Consider the following 17,412-nt stretch of genomic DNA (forward strand, 5'->3'; position numbering starts at 1 on the left):
CCACCAGCTTCTCAAGGGCAACTAGCAATGGGCAAGAAATGCTGGCCAGCCAGTGATGCTCACACCTCCTGACTCAATTAAAAGATACAATAACACAGGGACTTCCCAATTTAAATGACTAATAATCCACACGGTTAATCGGAGATATTTCCACGAGCACACAACCAATATTGCTAAATAAGCAACGACCAGCCAGCAGTTATTAGTGATTTTATTCAATAGACTCCTTAGAGAACAAAGCAAGAAAAGCAACATGATGCAATTAAAACTTAGCATAATCTTTCAATAATATGCATTTGTCAATTTCTTGGAGTTGTGCACTTTAATTAATTACTTGGGTGATTTAAGCAATAAAGAAGTTACTTAAGTAATTTTATTATACTGCATACTTCTGAATTTGCCATCCATATGCATCATTTTTAAAATAATAAAAACGATACTTCACATTATCAGTTCCCATTTATCAGGTTCTACTATTTTAAATATAGTTTGGATGGCTACAATATTGTTTTGAAAGCACTTTTTAAATTAATATTGCTTGGAAACTTGTGTTTTAAATAATCATGGAAAAACTGACATGTCAAGTTTTGTGGAAACACCTGGAATGGTTTCTTTAGAAGAGATAATTTAAAGGTGACAGTGGACATTGGATATTCTTTTTAAAATTAGGCTTCCCATAAATCACAAGAGTAGGTTAACTGCTTGTTTTTGCTGTAGAAGCCTTTTGGGGCCATTGTGAATAATGACTCACTGCTTAAGAATTTTGATTTTATCTAGTTCCATTGGGCAAAAGCATGTGAAGAACAAAATGCCCAACTGATCTCTCCCATCCCAAAACCGTTTTGTTGACTTCAGGGTGAAACCTACTTGTTTCTTTGAAAGAGTAATTGAAGAAACATCACAAACATGCGTTTCAGAGCAAGCTGTGTTGGAAATACTTCAACAACACTATGTGTGATTAGTGACCTGACCACACATGCCAAAACATCAGAGCAACTCCAGAACATTATGGACTAGATCGTTTTGACATCAAGAAAACCCATTAGCCTAAAGTGCCACTTTCAGAAAGCCAATCTCTGCAGAGAAGTGTATTTTTATTCCTCTTGCCCAAAAGAATGTGTTATATATTTTGGGAATATTTAGAAGGACAAACATTATGCTTCTGTACTACTAACTGTATGGTAAAAGGTTATGGAATCTTCATTGAATAAGTTTTTAAAATAAACTAATAATTATGTTTTTTAAGAAGCTTAGTTGATATGTTTTTCTGTTTGAACCTAATTTGGATAATGCAATTACTCTTGGAAAAAAAGTATTTTTATTTTATGTTGTGATCAGTGAGGTAGCGGGACTAGAATGACAGTACAATCCTCCCACTTCTATCATATCAGTATCACAGGTTGTTCCCTACATAAGTGCTTTGAACAGTTATGTGATAAGAATACATAAAACTGATCATTTGTATTGATATAATGGGCTACTTGCAGCTCAAATTGTTACTCTGTTATTGAATAAGATTATGAAATTAAATCATGTGATTTTTACATCTAGGTTAACTTGAGAAATTTTATGCAAGGTGGGAACTAAATTAGACGAGTTCAATTTAATATCTATAGTCAGATTAACATTGAAATTCTTTTTCTGAAAATAGGAACCTTTTTTCACCACCTCAATTTACTTCCTAGAATAATAATTGTATCTGGTGGACAATTACACAATATTGCTTTGGTTGTGGGAAAACTCCTAAATGGTTACACAGTTCCACACAAACAGTGGTTACGTTAATCATCAATCTGAAGAAACGATACTCAGCCAATTCAACTTTTCAGCACAGTTTGAAAATTCAGTAACAATCCTAAATCATATTTTATGTGCATAACTATACCTACACTGCACAAGTTCCTCATGACCTTTGCTGTGCTCTTTATTACCTGTTTAAGCAGCAGTGAATGTTCCCTGAGAGAGGTAATATCAGCGCTAGAAAGCCTGCAAGGGCTAACATCACCCTTTTTAAAATGACCATAAAATGAATTGAAAGTAGTGACCTTATTTCTTTTTGTGCTAGGTTCATCATTCACAGACACTGTTGATAGTCGAGGGAAAAGCTGGTGCAGCAAACTAGTACATTTTAGCAATGTCTTTCTTCTAGATATAAAGCATCTTATACATCAAAATTTATCGATACAATGGGAAGAAACTACATTTTAATTTAATTGCAGAAGGTTGCATAAAACTGACAGCTGTTGAGTCATTCATTCTTACATTTATTATCGTCTTGACTATTCACCTGTGTGATTTATTATTCCACTAAAAATATTTTTCAAATCAAGTGTACACATGTTTATATACCAATTACAAACAAAATATATTTTAATGTGCATAGGTGTATTTTCTACATATTTATGATACGGATCATTCCACTTTCAATAGAAATTTACCTGTACCTCGACAAATGGCATCTACTGCATCCAGTGCACCCGATGTGCACCTCTACATCGGGGAGACAGGACGCCAACTTGCAGATTGCTTCAGAGAACATCTCTGGGACACCTGCACCAACCAACCCCACCACCCCGTGGCTGAACACTTCAATGTCCCCTCCCACTCCACCAAGGACATGCAGGTCCTGGGCCTCCTCCATCGCCAACCCTAACTACCCAACACCTAGAGGAAGAACGCCTCATCTTCCACCTTAGGACACTGTAACCACACAGAATAAATGTGGATTTCACCAGTTTTCCCATTTTCCCTTCCCCCACTTTTTTCCCAGTCCCAAGCCTCCAACTCAGCACTGCCCTCCTTACCTGTCCATCACCTTTCCCATTTTTCCGCTCCACCCTCCTCTCTGACCTTTCACCTTCTCCCCCACCTTCATCTACCTATTGCATTCTCAGCTACGTTCCCCCCAGTCCCATCCCCCTCCCATTTATCTCTCAGCTCCCCGGCCCACAAGCCTCATTCCTGAAGAAGGGCTTATGCCCGAAATGTCGATTCACCTGCTTCTTGGATGCTGCCTGACCTGCTGTTCTTTTCCAGCACCACATTCTCGACTCTGATCTCCAGCACCTGCAGTCCTTACTTTATTCTAGTGTTTACCACAAGGATTTGAAATGTCAATGACAGATATGTAACAGTAATATTTTCCTTGACCTCATTATTTTTCCAGACTGCTACTAGAATACAGCCACAGAAATAAAAAAAACAAAGCTTCTCAGAAGGAAGGAAGATGGACGAATGGAAATTGATTAAATTAAGCTTTTAATAACAGTTAAAGCATAATACCAAAAGAATCAGACACTTATTTGCTCCAATTCCAATAGGGCTGATAATAGTACCATTGTGCAGAAACATGGAAACAAATACTTGAAATTTTTGTAGTAAATTCTAACATTAATTCAAACTTTCTAGGACAGACAAAAACACATTACTTCAAGGTTTGTCTTGTGATCAAGTCAAAAATGGAAATCACTCTCTTATACCAATGGACAATCATAATGAGGGAATGTGGTGATACATTAAAATAGACTAGTCACCTGTCTAAAAATCCGTGTTGGTTCTGTGACAAATGAGCTGTCAAATTGGATCTGGAAGCCAAGCAATCAATGTCAAACACAGGCTAGCAAACAGTTTTTTTAAAAGTTTAATAAACTGATCATGACTATATTTACTGTAGCTCCAACACAGACATCACACCACCGAATTCAGGATCCTCAAAGATTACAGAAGATCAAGAGCAAATAACAGGATTAGCTTATCATTCACTGTTCAGGCAACATACAACAATGGGTAACGATGATTTCAAAACAAAAAAGTAAGGAATATCAGTAGCATAAAGAAAACAGTTTCTTCATGTGTTGATACCTGGGTGTCAATCAATACAAAGAAAAAGAAAACACTTGCACATTTCTTTCATTTTTTACTAAATTATTCAAAACAGTTTTACCAAATTAGATATTTTTGAAGTGCCATGGAGAAATGTGGCAGCCAGTTTGCTTATTCCAAGCTGCCTCAAAAACAGAGAGCCGATGACTATACTTTCTGTTTTTGTGTTGTTGATTGTGGGCAAGTACAGGTCAGGACCATAGCGGAAACTCATCTGCTTTTCCGCAAAAAAAGTCCCACAGAATTATTTTATGTCCACCTGAATAGTAGATATTGAGAAGTTCAGTGCAAATGAGGGACAGAATCATACTGTGACTTTCAGCAATTTCACTTAAGCTGAAACCAGAAGTTATGTACACTGGAATGGGCTCCAGAGCAGACAACATTGGCACTCACACTCAACCTACTTTGAAAGCAGCAAGGATCACTAATGGGGGAACTTAACCTATTTTCCCACAATTTTCTTGAATTTATATATGGGCAGCATGGTGGCACAGTGGTTAGCACTGCTGCCTCACAGTGCCAGAGACCCGGGTTCAATTCCCGCCTCAGGCGACTGACTGTGTGGAGTTTGCACGTTCTCCCTGTGTCTGCGTGGGTTTCCTCCGGGTGCTCCGGTTTCCTCCCACAGTCCAAAGATGTGCAGGTCAGGCGGATTGGCCATGCTAAATTGCCCGTAGTGTTAGGTAAGGGGTAGATGTAGGGGTATGGGTGGGTTGCGCTTCGGCGGGGCGGTGTGGACTTGTTGGGCCGAAGGGCCTGTTTCCACACTGTAAGTAATCTAATCTAATCTAAAAAAAAAAATATATTCAACTGGTTATACAGTCATAAATTCGAACAACACAGAAACAGACCCTTCGGCCTAATTCCTCCATGCTGACCAGGCTTCTAAACTGAACTAGTCCCATTTGCCTGCATTTGGCCCCCACATCCCTCTAATCCTTTCTGGTCCAAGTACGTGTTCAAATGTCTTTTAAATATTGTAATTTTTTCTCACCTCAACCACTTTCTCTGATAGCTCATTCCACATAATTTGGAGATGCCGGTGTTGGACTAGGTTGTACAAAGTTAAAAGTCACACTCCACCAGGTTATAGTCCAATAGGTTTAATTGGAAGCACACTAGCTTTCGGAGCGTCGCTCCTGATGAAGGAGCGACGCTCCTAAAGCTAGTGTGCTTCCAATTAAACCTATTGGACTATAACCTGGTGTTGTGTGATTTTTAACTTCACTCCACATATGCACCACCCTCTGTGTGAAAATGTTGCCCCTCATTTCCATTTTAAATCTTTCCCCTCTCACCTTAAATCTCTGGCCTCTGGTTTTGGATTCCTCGACCCTGGGGAAAAGACCTTGGCTATCCACCCTATTTATATCCCTCATGATTTTATAAAGCTTTATAAAAGATTACCTTCAGCCTCCTATGCTCCAGGGAAAAAAAGTCCCAGCCTATCCAGCCTCTCCTTGTAATACAAACTCTCACATCTTGGTAACAGCCTTGTAAATCTCTTGTTGCACACAGCCCTACCCTCTGCACCCCAATCCTTATTTATCTGGTTTTCCTTTCCATTCCCCTGCCCTTTAGTCCTGTTGATGTACACACAATAGCTTCATTGTTGATTTCAAAATCCAAGGCAATACATTTTTTAAATGGCTTTTATTCTATTCCTCCAAAACTGAAACAAAATACTTCTTTTGCATTCTTTGTAGTCTTATCAATGGGTTGCTATTTTTAATGAGTGCAATTCCTGATCTGTTCTTCTGTATGATTTAGTCTTTCATGACCCAAGGAATAAATGGCGTCATTATTTCTCTGGCCAAAATGAACAATTCACATTTCACAATAATGAATTAAACTTGCCAATTTCTGCCCCATTTAAGCCTTCCTCCATTTTTCTGCAACCCTCCTCACTATTACCTGTACCACTCAATCTGATGTCATCCACAAACCTCAATGTCCATACCTCTTCAATGTTTGCATCTTCAGTATAAAGTGAATAGCAATGGCCCCAGGTCAACTTCTATCAGACACTCTGACCTTCTGCTTTACAGCCAGTCTTCTGTTAATTCTGTTCCTTAACACTGATGCCACATGCTCAGGACAAAGGTCAGGGTCTGTTAGGTTGCATATTATTGATAGCGCTCTAAAAAAATCATGTTTATTGTATCCACTACATTCTTACATTCAAGCTTCTATTACATTTTCAATAAACTTAACAAAGCTAGTTTAAATGATATTTCTCTTAGAAATCAATAGTGAGCTGGATTCTATGGCGTACCATATCCCCTGCACTCCTAACTAAATGGTCAGTCAGGATCTGCCCACTGGCTGCCTCATAGACACTACTGCTCGCCAGGCATTAACTGGCTCAAGGTGAGATGTCTGACCCAATTTGAAGTCGTCTGACTTTAGGCAATTCATAATCCCTGCAAGTACCAGGCTTGAGAAGTACTGTTAGAATCTATAGAGAAGAGATCAGAAAAGCTGGTCTCTCTAAAGGTAGGATGTGAGACTGGGTGAGGTTGGGGGGGTGAGGAGGGTATGGTTGACTTAGTTTGAGATGAGAGGTTAAAGAGTGGTAAAAGGTGATAATATCCCAATGGGCACAGTGAACACCTATAGGAGGTGCTTGTCAGGGACATAGTCAGAAGCCATGGTCATCAGCCAAATAGAGCAAGTGAGTGGGAGGAAGAGCCAAAGCAATGACGATGAGCAATAAATAGTGGTTGAGGAAGAGGTACCCATTTTCCATGAATGAATTTTAAAAAATGCAATGAAATTACTTGAGCCATAAAGTAACATCAAACATGGTTATCACAGAAGATGGGATAGCTATGCCATACACTGAATCAGAGAGTGTACAGTATGGTACAACAAATCCTGACACAATGTAAACTGCCACTCAATATTCAAATCAAGATTGAGGAAACCAGTCAGAGTTCCAGATCGTCTTAACCAATGAGATTCGGACTTTGGAGATTGGCGAATTTGAATTGGGGAAAGGAGGAGGTTTGTGTGGGAGATGATGATCATGGTGCTAACATCGATGATGGTATTAATAATGTTAATAACGATATTAATGATTACATCGTCAAGTAAGGAAGCAGAAATGAGCAACTCCAATAATGTAGACCATGGAGAGAGAAATTTGGCGGAGGTGGGAGATGTGGTATAATGGAATCCATGCTGATCTTGACAATGTAATTGATCACATGACTCTGACATTAGTAAGAGAAGACACCAAGTTAGGATGAACATGGGGAAGAAAAGTCTAAGAAATTACATAAATGGTTGTACTTCAGAATCTATGATGTATAGTTGTAAGTTAGGGACTGCGATATGTCATAAGGAGTCATTGGTGATAAGAGCACACAACTTCTGGTACAGTGTATGTGCAGACACAGTGTAAAGAAACTCCACTCTAGTATATCAATCCACAGATTTTGTCTTCAAATACAATATAAAGCACCCAATATTGGGGTGTCTAAGCCAGTAGAAAACTCCTGGCTACAGAATCTTAAGCAGGATGTATAAAATATCAAATTAACGTACAATAAGTGAAATAAAGTGAAACAAAGGAATATCAGATTAAAAGAAAAGTAAAAAGAATGGTAAGAAAGAGATAAATCAGAATAATGAGCTACATCCTTCATATTTTGTCATTCCAAAGAGTTCATGGAGGATTTCTTTCGGCAAGGCCCTGCAAATTATTTTGTCTTGTCATCCCAAACCAGTCTCATGAACTACCTAAAATACCAAATTCTAGCCCAATTTGTTATAGCTGGAGGTACTCACCACAGCATGAATCAACCAGCATCCTTGGTACTGGCATCATCTTTAAATGGCTGTTGTGCACTACTCATACATTGCCAGTCAGGAGCTATAGCACACAGTTTGTGGCATTTGCCCTGGATATGACAGAGAAGGGGAAATTGGTACCCCATGTTTTCGTCAGAGACTTGGAGGTCCTGATGAATGGGGTGGTGCAGAGAACCAGGGCAGACGCCACAACACCAGATCTGATCAGCCTGGTCTGAGGTTGCCACCTGGGTTAGTGAAAGAAGGCCCAGTAGTGTAGCAACAAGCTCAATAACTTGCCCCATGCTGCCAGGGTAAGTGCCACCATCTTTTCTATGCTACCTCACACTCACTCTATCTCAGCTCCCACCAAGCTTCATGAGGTAACACTTCCAATATCATAAGCAGCACTTTCTGTCACCCACTTAGTTCCATCACACCACTAACACTACATAGCTTTTGTGCTGTCTACTCACTCACTTGGGTCACCTCACCACTCTTCCTCCATCTAACCTCACAATAACACCTGTACCACTCATTTTCACCTCACTCAATTCCTTCCTTTTTCTCATTTCAGGAGACAAGAACTTACAATAATGCAGAAAGAGCCAAGTTGGATGGTGGAGCACCTGGTTGGATGGTCAGATCCTCACCCCCTACAAACATCTGACACTGAATTAGCCTTTTGTTGTTGCTCACTGGCGAGAATCTCATCATGACCTCCAGAATTTATTTAGAAATAACTGTGGGACTAGTGGCTGAACTTCTCGGAATTCTCCCAAATCTTTCTCACCATAGCCCACATCATTCAGGGCCTGGGAAGATTCCACCCAATTTTCTTTTCAAATCCCCAACAATGATCAAAATCTGAGGGACTGATCTTTCCTAGTTTCAGAATACATTCTCAAGAGTACAACTGGACCTTGATCAGATGGGGCAATGTGCCAAGGGGTGTTGCTGAACAAACAGAGCTTGGGGTGCAGCTTCATAGTTCCCCGAAAGTGGAGTCATAAGTAGATAGGATTGTGAAGAAGGTGTTTGGTTGGCTTGCCTTTGTTGGTCAGTGCACTGAGTATAGGAATTGGACGGTCATTTTGTGACTGTTTTGGCACTTTTGGAAAACTACATTTAATTCTGGTCTCCCTGCTGTAGGAACGATGTTGTGAAACTTGAAAGAGTTCAGAAAAGATTTACAAAGATGTTGCCAGGTTTGGAGAGTTTGAACTATCGAGAGAGGCTGAATAGGCTGGGCTATTTTCCTTGGAGTGTTGGAGGTTAAAGGGTGACCTTATTGATGGTTATAAAATCATGACGGACATGGATAGGGTATATAAAAAAGGTGTTTTCACCCAAGGTGGGGCAGTCCAAAACTAGAGGGCATAGGTTTAAGGCGAGAGAGGAAAGATTTAAAAGGGACCGAAGGGGCAACTTTTTCATGCAGAGGGTGATGAATGTATGGAATGAGCTGTCAGAGGTGGTGGTGGAGTCTGGTACAATTACAACATTTAAAAGGCATCTGAATGGATAAATGAATAGGAAGGATTTAAAGAGATATGGACCAAATGCTGGCAAATGGGACTAGATTAATTTAGATATCTGGTCGACCCGGATGAGTTAGACCGAAAGTCTGCTTCTGTGTTGTACATCTCTATGGCAGAGAAATTGTTTGGCAGTAATTTAAAACTTATCACATTGTTTATTCAAATGGAGGTGAATTTTAACAATCAATAACTTTTTCTGGCATGTTTAGTATTAAGTACTGCAACTGCACATTTTCCTTGTTTCAATGAGATGCAGTTATCCTGAAGCTCTTAGAAGAGAAAGGAAACTGAGACAGCAACTTCCTGAGTCTTCATTTACCTGTCTGTGTGTGGAGTGGAGAGTTTACTGTCTGATTTATCCTTATTAAGTGGGTTCTGACAGATTCACCGTTCTTCTTGTTACAAAATGTGGGACAATAATCGGTAGATTTATTTTCATTCATAACAAGGTTGATAAATTATTTAAATCTGTCTTTGAGAATCATATAAATTCACATGTAATGAAAGGCCTGTTGTCTGCCTGGCTTTTTTTTGCTATCGATTATGTAGATGGAATTATATCAGGTAGTCTTATTTTCTAGACATACCTGAGATGATCACCCTTACATTTTTACAATACATTTCAAAGGAGTATTTATTTCGCAATTATAAATTGCTGAAATATTAAACATCATGGGTCTCAAACTGGCATGAACAATATTTGAAACATAAAATTACATTTTACTATTTAAGAATGATTCTGCCTTAATTATAATTTTATGTAGTTTCAAAAGTGATCCAAATAGTTTTACGTCGAAATGAATCCATTTTTTTGATGTTACAATCTATAATTTAAGTATTGATGTTTTTAGATCGAGGTGGCATTGTATTTCCATCACACAATCATACTGCAACCTTTTTATCTTGTTCGTTTTTACCATTACCTTTACCATGCATTTTATACTAATATTTCACCTTCAATTACCATAGTTCACACAACATATCCAAACAGCACAGTTGCTAACTACCCAGGAATGGTGCACAACAAATACTGTGTCAGTTCAGAAACCTGTATTCTGACTTCAGTCCAGCAGATGGCAGATATCATTACACAATCTCGTTGTAACTTGCTTCAGTTTTGCAAATATTTTTAAATGCCTCCACATAGAAGAAGGTCACATCAATACATTCATGCTGTATATTTCTAGCAATAAGAGGTTTTGTTCATTTTTGCTTTCAATTTTTAGCAATTTTCTGCTTGTGTCTTGGAATAGATTTTAAATCTGGCAAAGTGCACTCAACACATATGGCTGAAGCTGACCACATTTTTGGCAAAGTGGCACTTTCATTGATGGGAGGATTTCTCTATGCAAGATCTAAGGGCTTTTCTCATGCTTTTGTGCAAAGTCACCTCGTTGAATACCTACCATGCCTCTACAGTGCCACTCTCATCTGATGTTAGCTTGTTTCTCCACTCATCAGAATTGGAAACGTTTGCCAATGTTGGAATATCAGCATTCCAGGCACCACAATAGTACCCCACCCAGTCATACATTGATAGTTCAACATTGTACATACACAGCAACCACAAACCAAAACTTTTTACAGTGCAGAGGTGGCATGGCTGACATCTCCTTGAGTATACAACTGCATATTCCAACAAATAGCACTTTTAAAGCACTAGGCCACACAGTTTACTTGCCATTCGCCACATCCCATCTTACAGACCTGTCTGTCGCTGCTATTCTTTCCACTAAATGCCCACTGCAGCCCAATGACAATAATTAGGTGGTTTTAATGACAATTGATAATGATTTCATGGTCATCAATAGACTTTTAGCTCCATATTTTATGTTGAATTTGAATTCCACCATCTTCCATGGTGGATTCACCATAAGGTTTCCCCTGGGGTCTTTGGATTTCTACCTCCGTGACAAAACCATTATGCTACCATCTCTCCTAACTACTTATTAATCAGTTGCAAATGTAGAAAGTATAAATTGGCCATAGGGATTTCCAGCAAGGATCCCTGGATAACAATGAAAGACAAAAGTGTTTCTGTCATGTAGCCCAGGGTATCGGAGCAAATCATGATGCCTCCGCTGCCACTATGCCATCTTAGGTGCAATAAGAACACAGAACCGTAAGTGAACTCAAGACCATCCTGATATTTTAAGCTGAACTTCACATCACTTAACTAAGGCAATGTGGAGCAATTTGTTTAATAATGCTTTTTAATAGGAGATAGTGAGGATTGAAGATGCTGGAGAATCAGAGTTGATATGAAGGTGACTCTGGAAAAAGCACAGCAGGTCGGCAGCATTCAAGGAGCAAGAGAGTTGACTTTTCGGCAGGACCATTCTTCAGATCTCGTGAAAGTTTCTCTTCAATCCCACACTGGTCTACAACATCTTTTATCGTGCTGTTCTAAGACTTATTCCAATCCATAATTATGGAAGATTTCAGCATTAGCATTTATTTGTAGGTCATTCTATTAGGGATGCAACTGAAGCCTTGTATTTCCATATGTCTAACATTATATAATTCAACAAAGATTACTAGCAGCAGCAGAAATCAGTAAAGCATTACCATACTGAAAATGTATACTGTAAGCTTGAAACTACTAATTCACAGACCTGCCAACATTCCAATGGCATCCTATAAGCTGGCAAATGGAATGAAATTAATGACATATATCATCACATGGAATACAGGGGAAAGGAATACTCACCTGTACTTTCATTCTGAGGGGGCCATGATTTCAACCAACAAAGGTAATAATTATTGTCATGTTTTGTTATTTCAGATTACTTTTTTTTATGCAGAAGGTGGTAGGTGCCTGGAATACATTACCATGGGAGGTGGTAGAAGCAGATATGATAATATTTAAGAGGCATTTGGACAGACACGTGAACAGAGGGATTAGAGGGATACAGACTACGTGCAGGCAGATAGGATTAATTTAGAATGCCAGCATGGTTGGTACAGACACAGTGGACTGAAGGAAAGTGAGGACTGCACATGCTGGAGATCAGAGTCAAAAAGTGTGGAGCTGGAAAAGCACAGCAGGTCAGGCAGCATCCAAGGAGCAAGAGAATCAACATTTTAGGCAGAAGCCCTTCATCAGGACTGAAGGGCCTTGTTTCTGTGCTGTACTGTTCTATCTTTGATGTTGCCATGGTGGACATCGGTGTGCTATATGCTGGACATGTTCCCACTAAATGAAATTTAACTTCTGATTAAATCCTCGATTAATTTTACAAAACAATGGAGATGACAAATGTATGTTTCAGGTAGGATATCTCAACATGCATTCCTGGAGACAATAAAATGAATGTTGTCATTCCCATTACTGTTCACATTCAGTGCTGCTCTAGCAATGCTATTCAGCTGACAATGGACTCAGATTATTTTAAAAGAGGTAAAACTGTAAAACCTAGAAACAGCAAGGCCATATATTGCTGGAAGAACAGGAAAATACTAGAAGGAGATGTTAGAAAGTTAGTTCTAAGCAGATCAAAGCCACAGGCTGACATCATTTAGAGTAGCCTTATTCATTATTTTATGTCACTGTGCAAAGGCAAATTGCATTGCTTGAAATAATTGAATCTGATTATAACTCTTGTTCAGTATGTTCAACTGATGGGAAATAAAGTACCTCAATGATTAAGTCTCACCTCACAAAGTGTTTATTAAGTTTACCTTGAGAGAAAAATTGAAAGAATATACATGCACAAAATGGCAGTATCTGGTCCTGCTCAAAAGGGGATAGAATTGTAATATTCCTGGATGATGCTATCAAAAAATAGACTGAGGCCAATACACAAATCACTTATGGGAGTGAATGACATCATCAAGCCCAAGAAATGAATTACAAGAGATGTGAGTTTAAACAAAACCTAAACCTGATAACCAAGGAAACAAAAAATTAAGGTGAAAATTCTGGTACTGGTACTCTGCATACGCCTACAATGAATCTTGGTAATGATGCACTGCTATATTAAAGAAATGAATGCTTTTCAAGTTTATATATAAAGAATCATGAGCACAGATTCAGACCTTAATCTTTTAACTTGTAGAGTATGTGAATCCTTCTCACCTTGGCAATAGTTTCATGAAGGTTAAAGTTGGGATCATAAGTCTCAACCATCGATGCATCATTCAGCAGAACTGCTTCTGATAGAAATCCTGGCCCCTATGACAAAGCAAAACCAATTACAGCTGAAATAATGCAATTAATGTGTCTTAATGAGATTTGTATATTATTTGGAATGCTTCACATGGTGCTCATTACATATCTTTCCAAATATAGAATATGTTTATGGACAATGGTAAAGTTCAATAACAAAAACATGTACAGTAACCTGAACATAAGACAGCATCCCAAGGTGCTTGGAGACAGGCAGAGAACCATGACTTGGTGAGTCATATCCCAGAGATCAGGGTCTAAGGGACTTGATGCAAAACGCTGACAAAGTGGTTAGCACTGCTGCCTCAGAGCGCCAGGGACCCAAATTCAATTCCAGCCTCAGCTGACTGTTCCACAGTTCAAAGATGAGGTTAGGTGGATTGGCCGTGCTAAATTGCCTGTAATGTCCAGAGATGTGCAGGCTAAGTTGGTGAGTTATGTGGGCTTATGGGGATACGATAAAGGTATAGCACTGGGTGGGATGTTCTTCGGAGGGTTGGTGTGTACTTGATGAATCAAATAGTCTCTATCTACACTGCAGGGATTCTATTATTATATCAGCTGAAGGCATGAGACCAATGGTGGAACAACTGAACCAGAGAATCTTAAGAGGCTAAAACTAGAGTTGTGCAGATATCATGGATGTGACTGTAGAAGTTGGAAGGGCATAGGGAGATTTGAAAACATTGATGTGAATTTAAAAATCAAGATGTTGCTAGATTAAGATCCTTTTTAGGTCACTGAACACAGGGATGATTGAAGAAAGGTAAGATAGCAGCAACAAAGTTTTACATCCATTGATAGAGGTCAATTAGCACCATTTTCTGCATGGTTCAAGTCTAAGGACCTTGAGTTGAGCTCTGATGCACAGCCTTGGACTTATAACATTAACCCGTCCTTCCTCTATCCACAACTATTGCCTGAATTGCTGAGACTTAATCACCATTTCTGGTTAATTTCATGATTTCCAGCATCTGCAGAATTTTGCTCTTTTTCTCTGCTCTGCAGAGAATATACCTTATATTTTGAAATATTACTATCACTATCCTTTGTTTTCTTATTTTTTCCTGGGCATTACTGCTCTTTATCTCACAATTTGTGCTTTTGGATCAAGATGCCACTTTTTGACTTTGTCATTGTCTTAGTGACATTAGTTGGCAAATGGAAACACAGCCAGTACATCTCATGTTGCAATAATGGCCCTCATCCACTTTCCATGCAGGATACAACTCATGGCTCATGGTCCTGCAGTCACCAACAAAGATTATGTAATGCAGTTAATTACTGCCATAATAGTGCCAGGCATGTTCAACACCACTCTAATTGTGTACCTCCTGATGCTAACCCATACTTCCATTCACTGTGATTCTACTGTGCTTCACAAAACTGATCCCACTATGAATAACATGACTTCTTCCACTCAAAAGAACTTGAACAACTGATCATGAAAATGCTTAAAATGGCTGTCCTGGAAAACAGTAGCCAACAGTCATGCAGGTAGTTTTTAGGTGCAAGAAATTCTTGATGTATCAAGAAGATTGATACAGCATAAGTCACAACATAGCTCGTCACTGACCCAACAGTAGAGGCCACTAGCTTCAGTGCCCCTTCTGGGATAGTGAACTGCTTTCAACTGAATCCATACAAGGTATGGAAGATGCTGCTATCTGCTCCACAAGTGGATGATGAGGGGCTGTTTGGGGTTCTGGACAAGAGTCTTAGACCATCAACTTGGTCACAATGATCTGTAGTGGGAGGCATCTAGTTTCTCAAATTAGCAATTCAGGAGGCTATCAAATGAATACCAATATTCCAATGAATAATAGGATGAATACTAATTTAGACATCTCATTAACCCATCAGATTAAATTAGTAGCATCTCCCAGCTGTAACAGCAACATTAAAGTAGCAACATCATCACAATGTCAATAATACAATGTGCTGGATGATGTCCCACAAACAAGTCAATGATTTACTTCAGTATTTGTCACGATAGAGAATTTGAGCATCATTGCTTACTGAATTGTTACATTGCTTTTTCTAAACCTATTTACGTTTTAATGAACCTGAACATTAGTTGATACCCATATGGATAATATTGTTCAGAAAAATAAGGTTAACTCATCTACGTCAGAGTTTACTACAAGAATCAAGAATCAAATGATGGCATTCATTGAGTGAGTATGTGCACATTTGCCTGATTAATTGTTTCGAGCTCGGGGATGTCTCACTATACATCACCCTTTTTCTATAACAATCAGTTGGTTTTCATCCTTCTCTGTTTTGCAGAGATGGAGAGTCATTGTGAATATTGCTGTTACAATTTCTGTTATACTGGGATGATGTCTTATAAAGTCCTTTGTTGTGTATGCCCTTGCATTGTCTTTTGAATATTCCAAATTTTGGGAATATTCCTGGAATCCTGACCACATGATGTGATTCTGCAAATGTCTGCCTTGCTGTAATCTACTTATCATCTGCATGAACATACAGTCTCTGTTTGTATGTAATTCATCAGCCAAACAGTACTGTGCTGTGGAATCCTTGCTTACAGCTGTCTTTGCTGCAGGACAGCACAAATAATGGGTGAAAATTGCTGATATTCACTAAGGGCTTTTGAGTTACTTTTTACTGCAACATTACTGTACAATAATATTTGTCACACATGCTTGAGATGAATCAATTTTAGTTTCACTGACTAGTTCTGACAAAGTCTGAAAGGTATAGTCAGCTTTCAACTGTACTTTGTAATCTCCACAATAAACATTCCCTTGCAATTTCCAAATTTGACTTTAGAATTAGGAAAATGTTGAACAACACAGAATAATTACATTATAGATTAAATATTAATTAGCAACCCGACAATATTTTTAATTTTGAATTAGAAATTCAGCCTCAATCTTCCATGGATTCATGAAAATAATGCGTTATTTTGAGACTATAAATATACGAAATAAATCAAGGGAAAGCACCAGAGTCTTGTCAATACTATGGCTGAATAGAGATAACCATCTGAGTAGCAGTATCGCATGCAGTAATATATTCACAAAGACACAACACGATAAGGCAATAGCAAGATTTTAAGATGCAAATTTGTGTTAACAACATGCATTTTACATTGAGCCAATTAATCAGCAATGTAAGACAATTTACTGTCAATATGCAGATAGAAGATCATGGCATAGGATGAAGGACATTTGACCAGCAGCGAATCACAATTAAACAATTGTGAATCTGCACTTAGGATAACAAAATACACTTCGCTCCTTCATCGAGTGAAATTCAAGGTAAGACATTTTGGAGAAATTGCATTTTAAAATGAACACAAGGGTATAGATGCTAAAGGAAGAATAAAAAGGAAGGCAAGAGAGGAAAGGTTGTGGCAGTTTTAGTTAGGGATAACATTGCAGCTTTACTTAGTGAGAATCTTCCTCATCCAGCGAGGTTATATGGGTGGAACTGGGAAATAAGAAAGGAATGATCATCTTGCTGGAATGTACTATACGACCCCCAAAAAATCAGCAATAATTTGCGAGGCAAACATATAAGGAGGTCTCAGATATCTACAACAATAATAGGGTTGCAATGGTAGGGGATTTTGACTTTTCAAACATAGTCTGGAACTGTCATTTTGTTAAGGGCTTGGATGGGGAGGACTTTGTTCAAAGACAGTACGCTCCTGTTCATGTGAGTGGCAAGACTGGTAAGTAGAGAGCATGCTGCATGATGAGGGAAATGGAGGTTCTGGTCAACAAAAGGAGGCATATGTCAGGTATAGACAGCTCAGCTCAAGTAAATCCCTAGAGGAGTATAAAGGTGGTAGGAGTATACTTAAGAGGGAAATCAGGAGGGCAAAAAGGGACATGAGATAGCTTTGGTGAATAGAGTTAATCAGAATCCAAAGAGATTCTGTAAGCACTTTCAGGGCAAAAGGATAACTAGGGAGAGAATAGGGCCTTTTAAGGATCAATGTGGCCACCTCTGTGTGGAACCCCAGGAGATGGGTAAGATACTAAATGTATA

At 38.8% G+C, this 17,412-nt stretch overlaps 1 protein-coding gene across 8 annotated transcripts in view; it reads right to left on the reverse strand.

Annotated features, from left to right (window-relative positions):
- The window catches only part of LOC140478939 (inactive N-acetylated-alpha-linked acidic dipeptidase-like protein 2), a 950,375-nt gene that overhangs the window by 86,543 nt on the left and 846,420 nt on the right, over positions 1–17,412 (reverse strand). For all 8 annotated transcript variants that reach the window (XM_072572597.1, XM_072572592.1, XM_072572595.1 and 5 more), the window contains one exon: positions 13,300–13,395. In XM_072572597.1, the coding sequence (XP_072428698.1) occupies positions 13,300–13,395 (96 nt within the window). The remainder of the gene's footprint in view (positions 1–13,299; positions 13,396–17,412) is intronic.

This window comes from Chiloscyllium punctatum, chromosome 6 (genome assembly GCF_047496795.1).
Source record: "Chiloscyllium punctatum isolate Juve2018m chromosome 6, sChiPun1.3, whole genome shotgun sequence".
Classification (NCBI taxonomy): domain Eukaryota; kingdom Metazoa; phylum Chordata; class Chondrichthyes; order Orectolobiformes; family Hemiscylliidae; genus Chiloscyllium; species Chiloscyllium punctatum.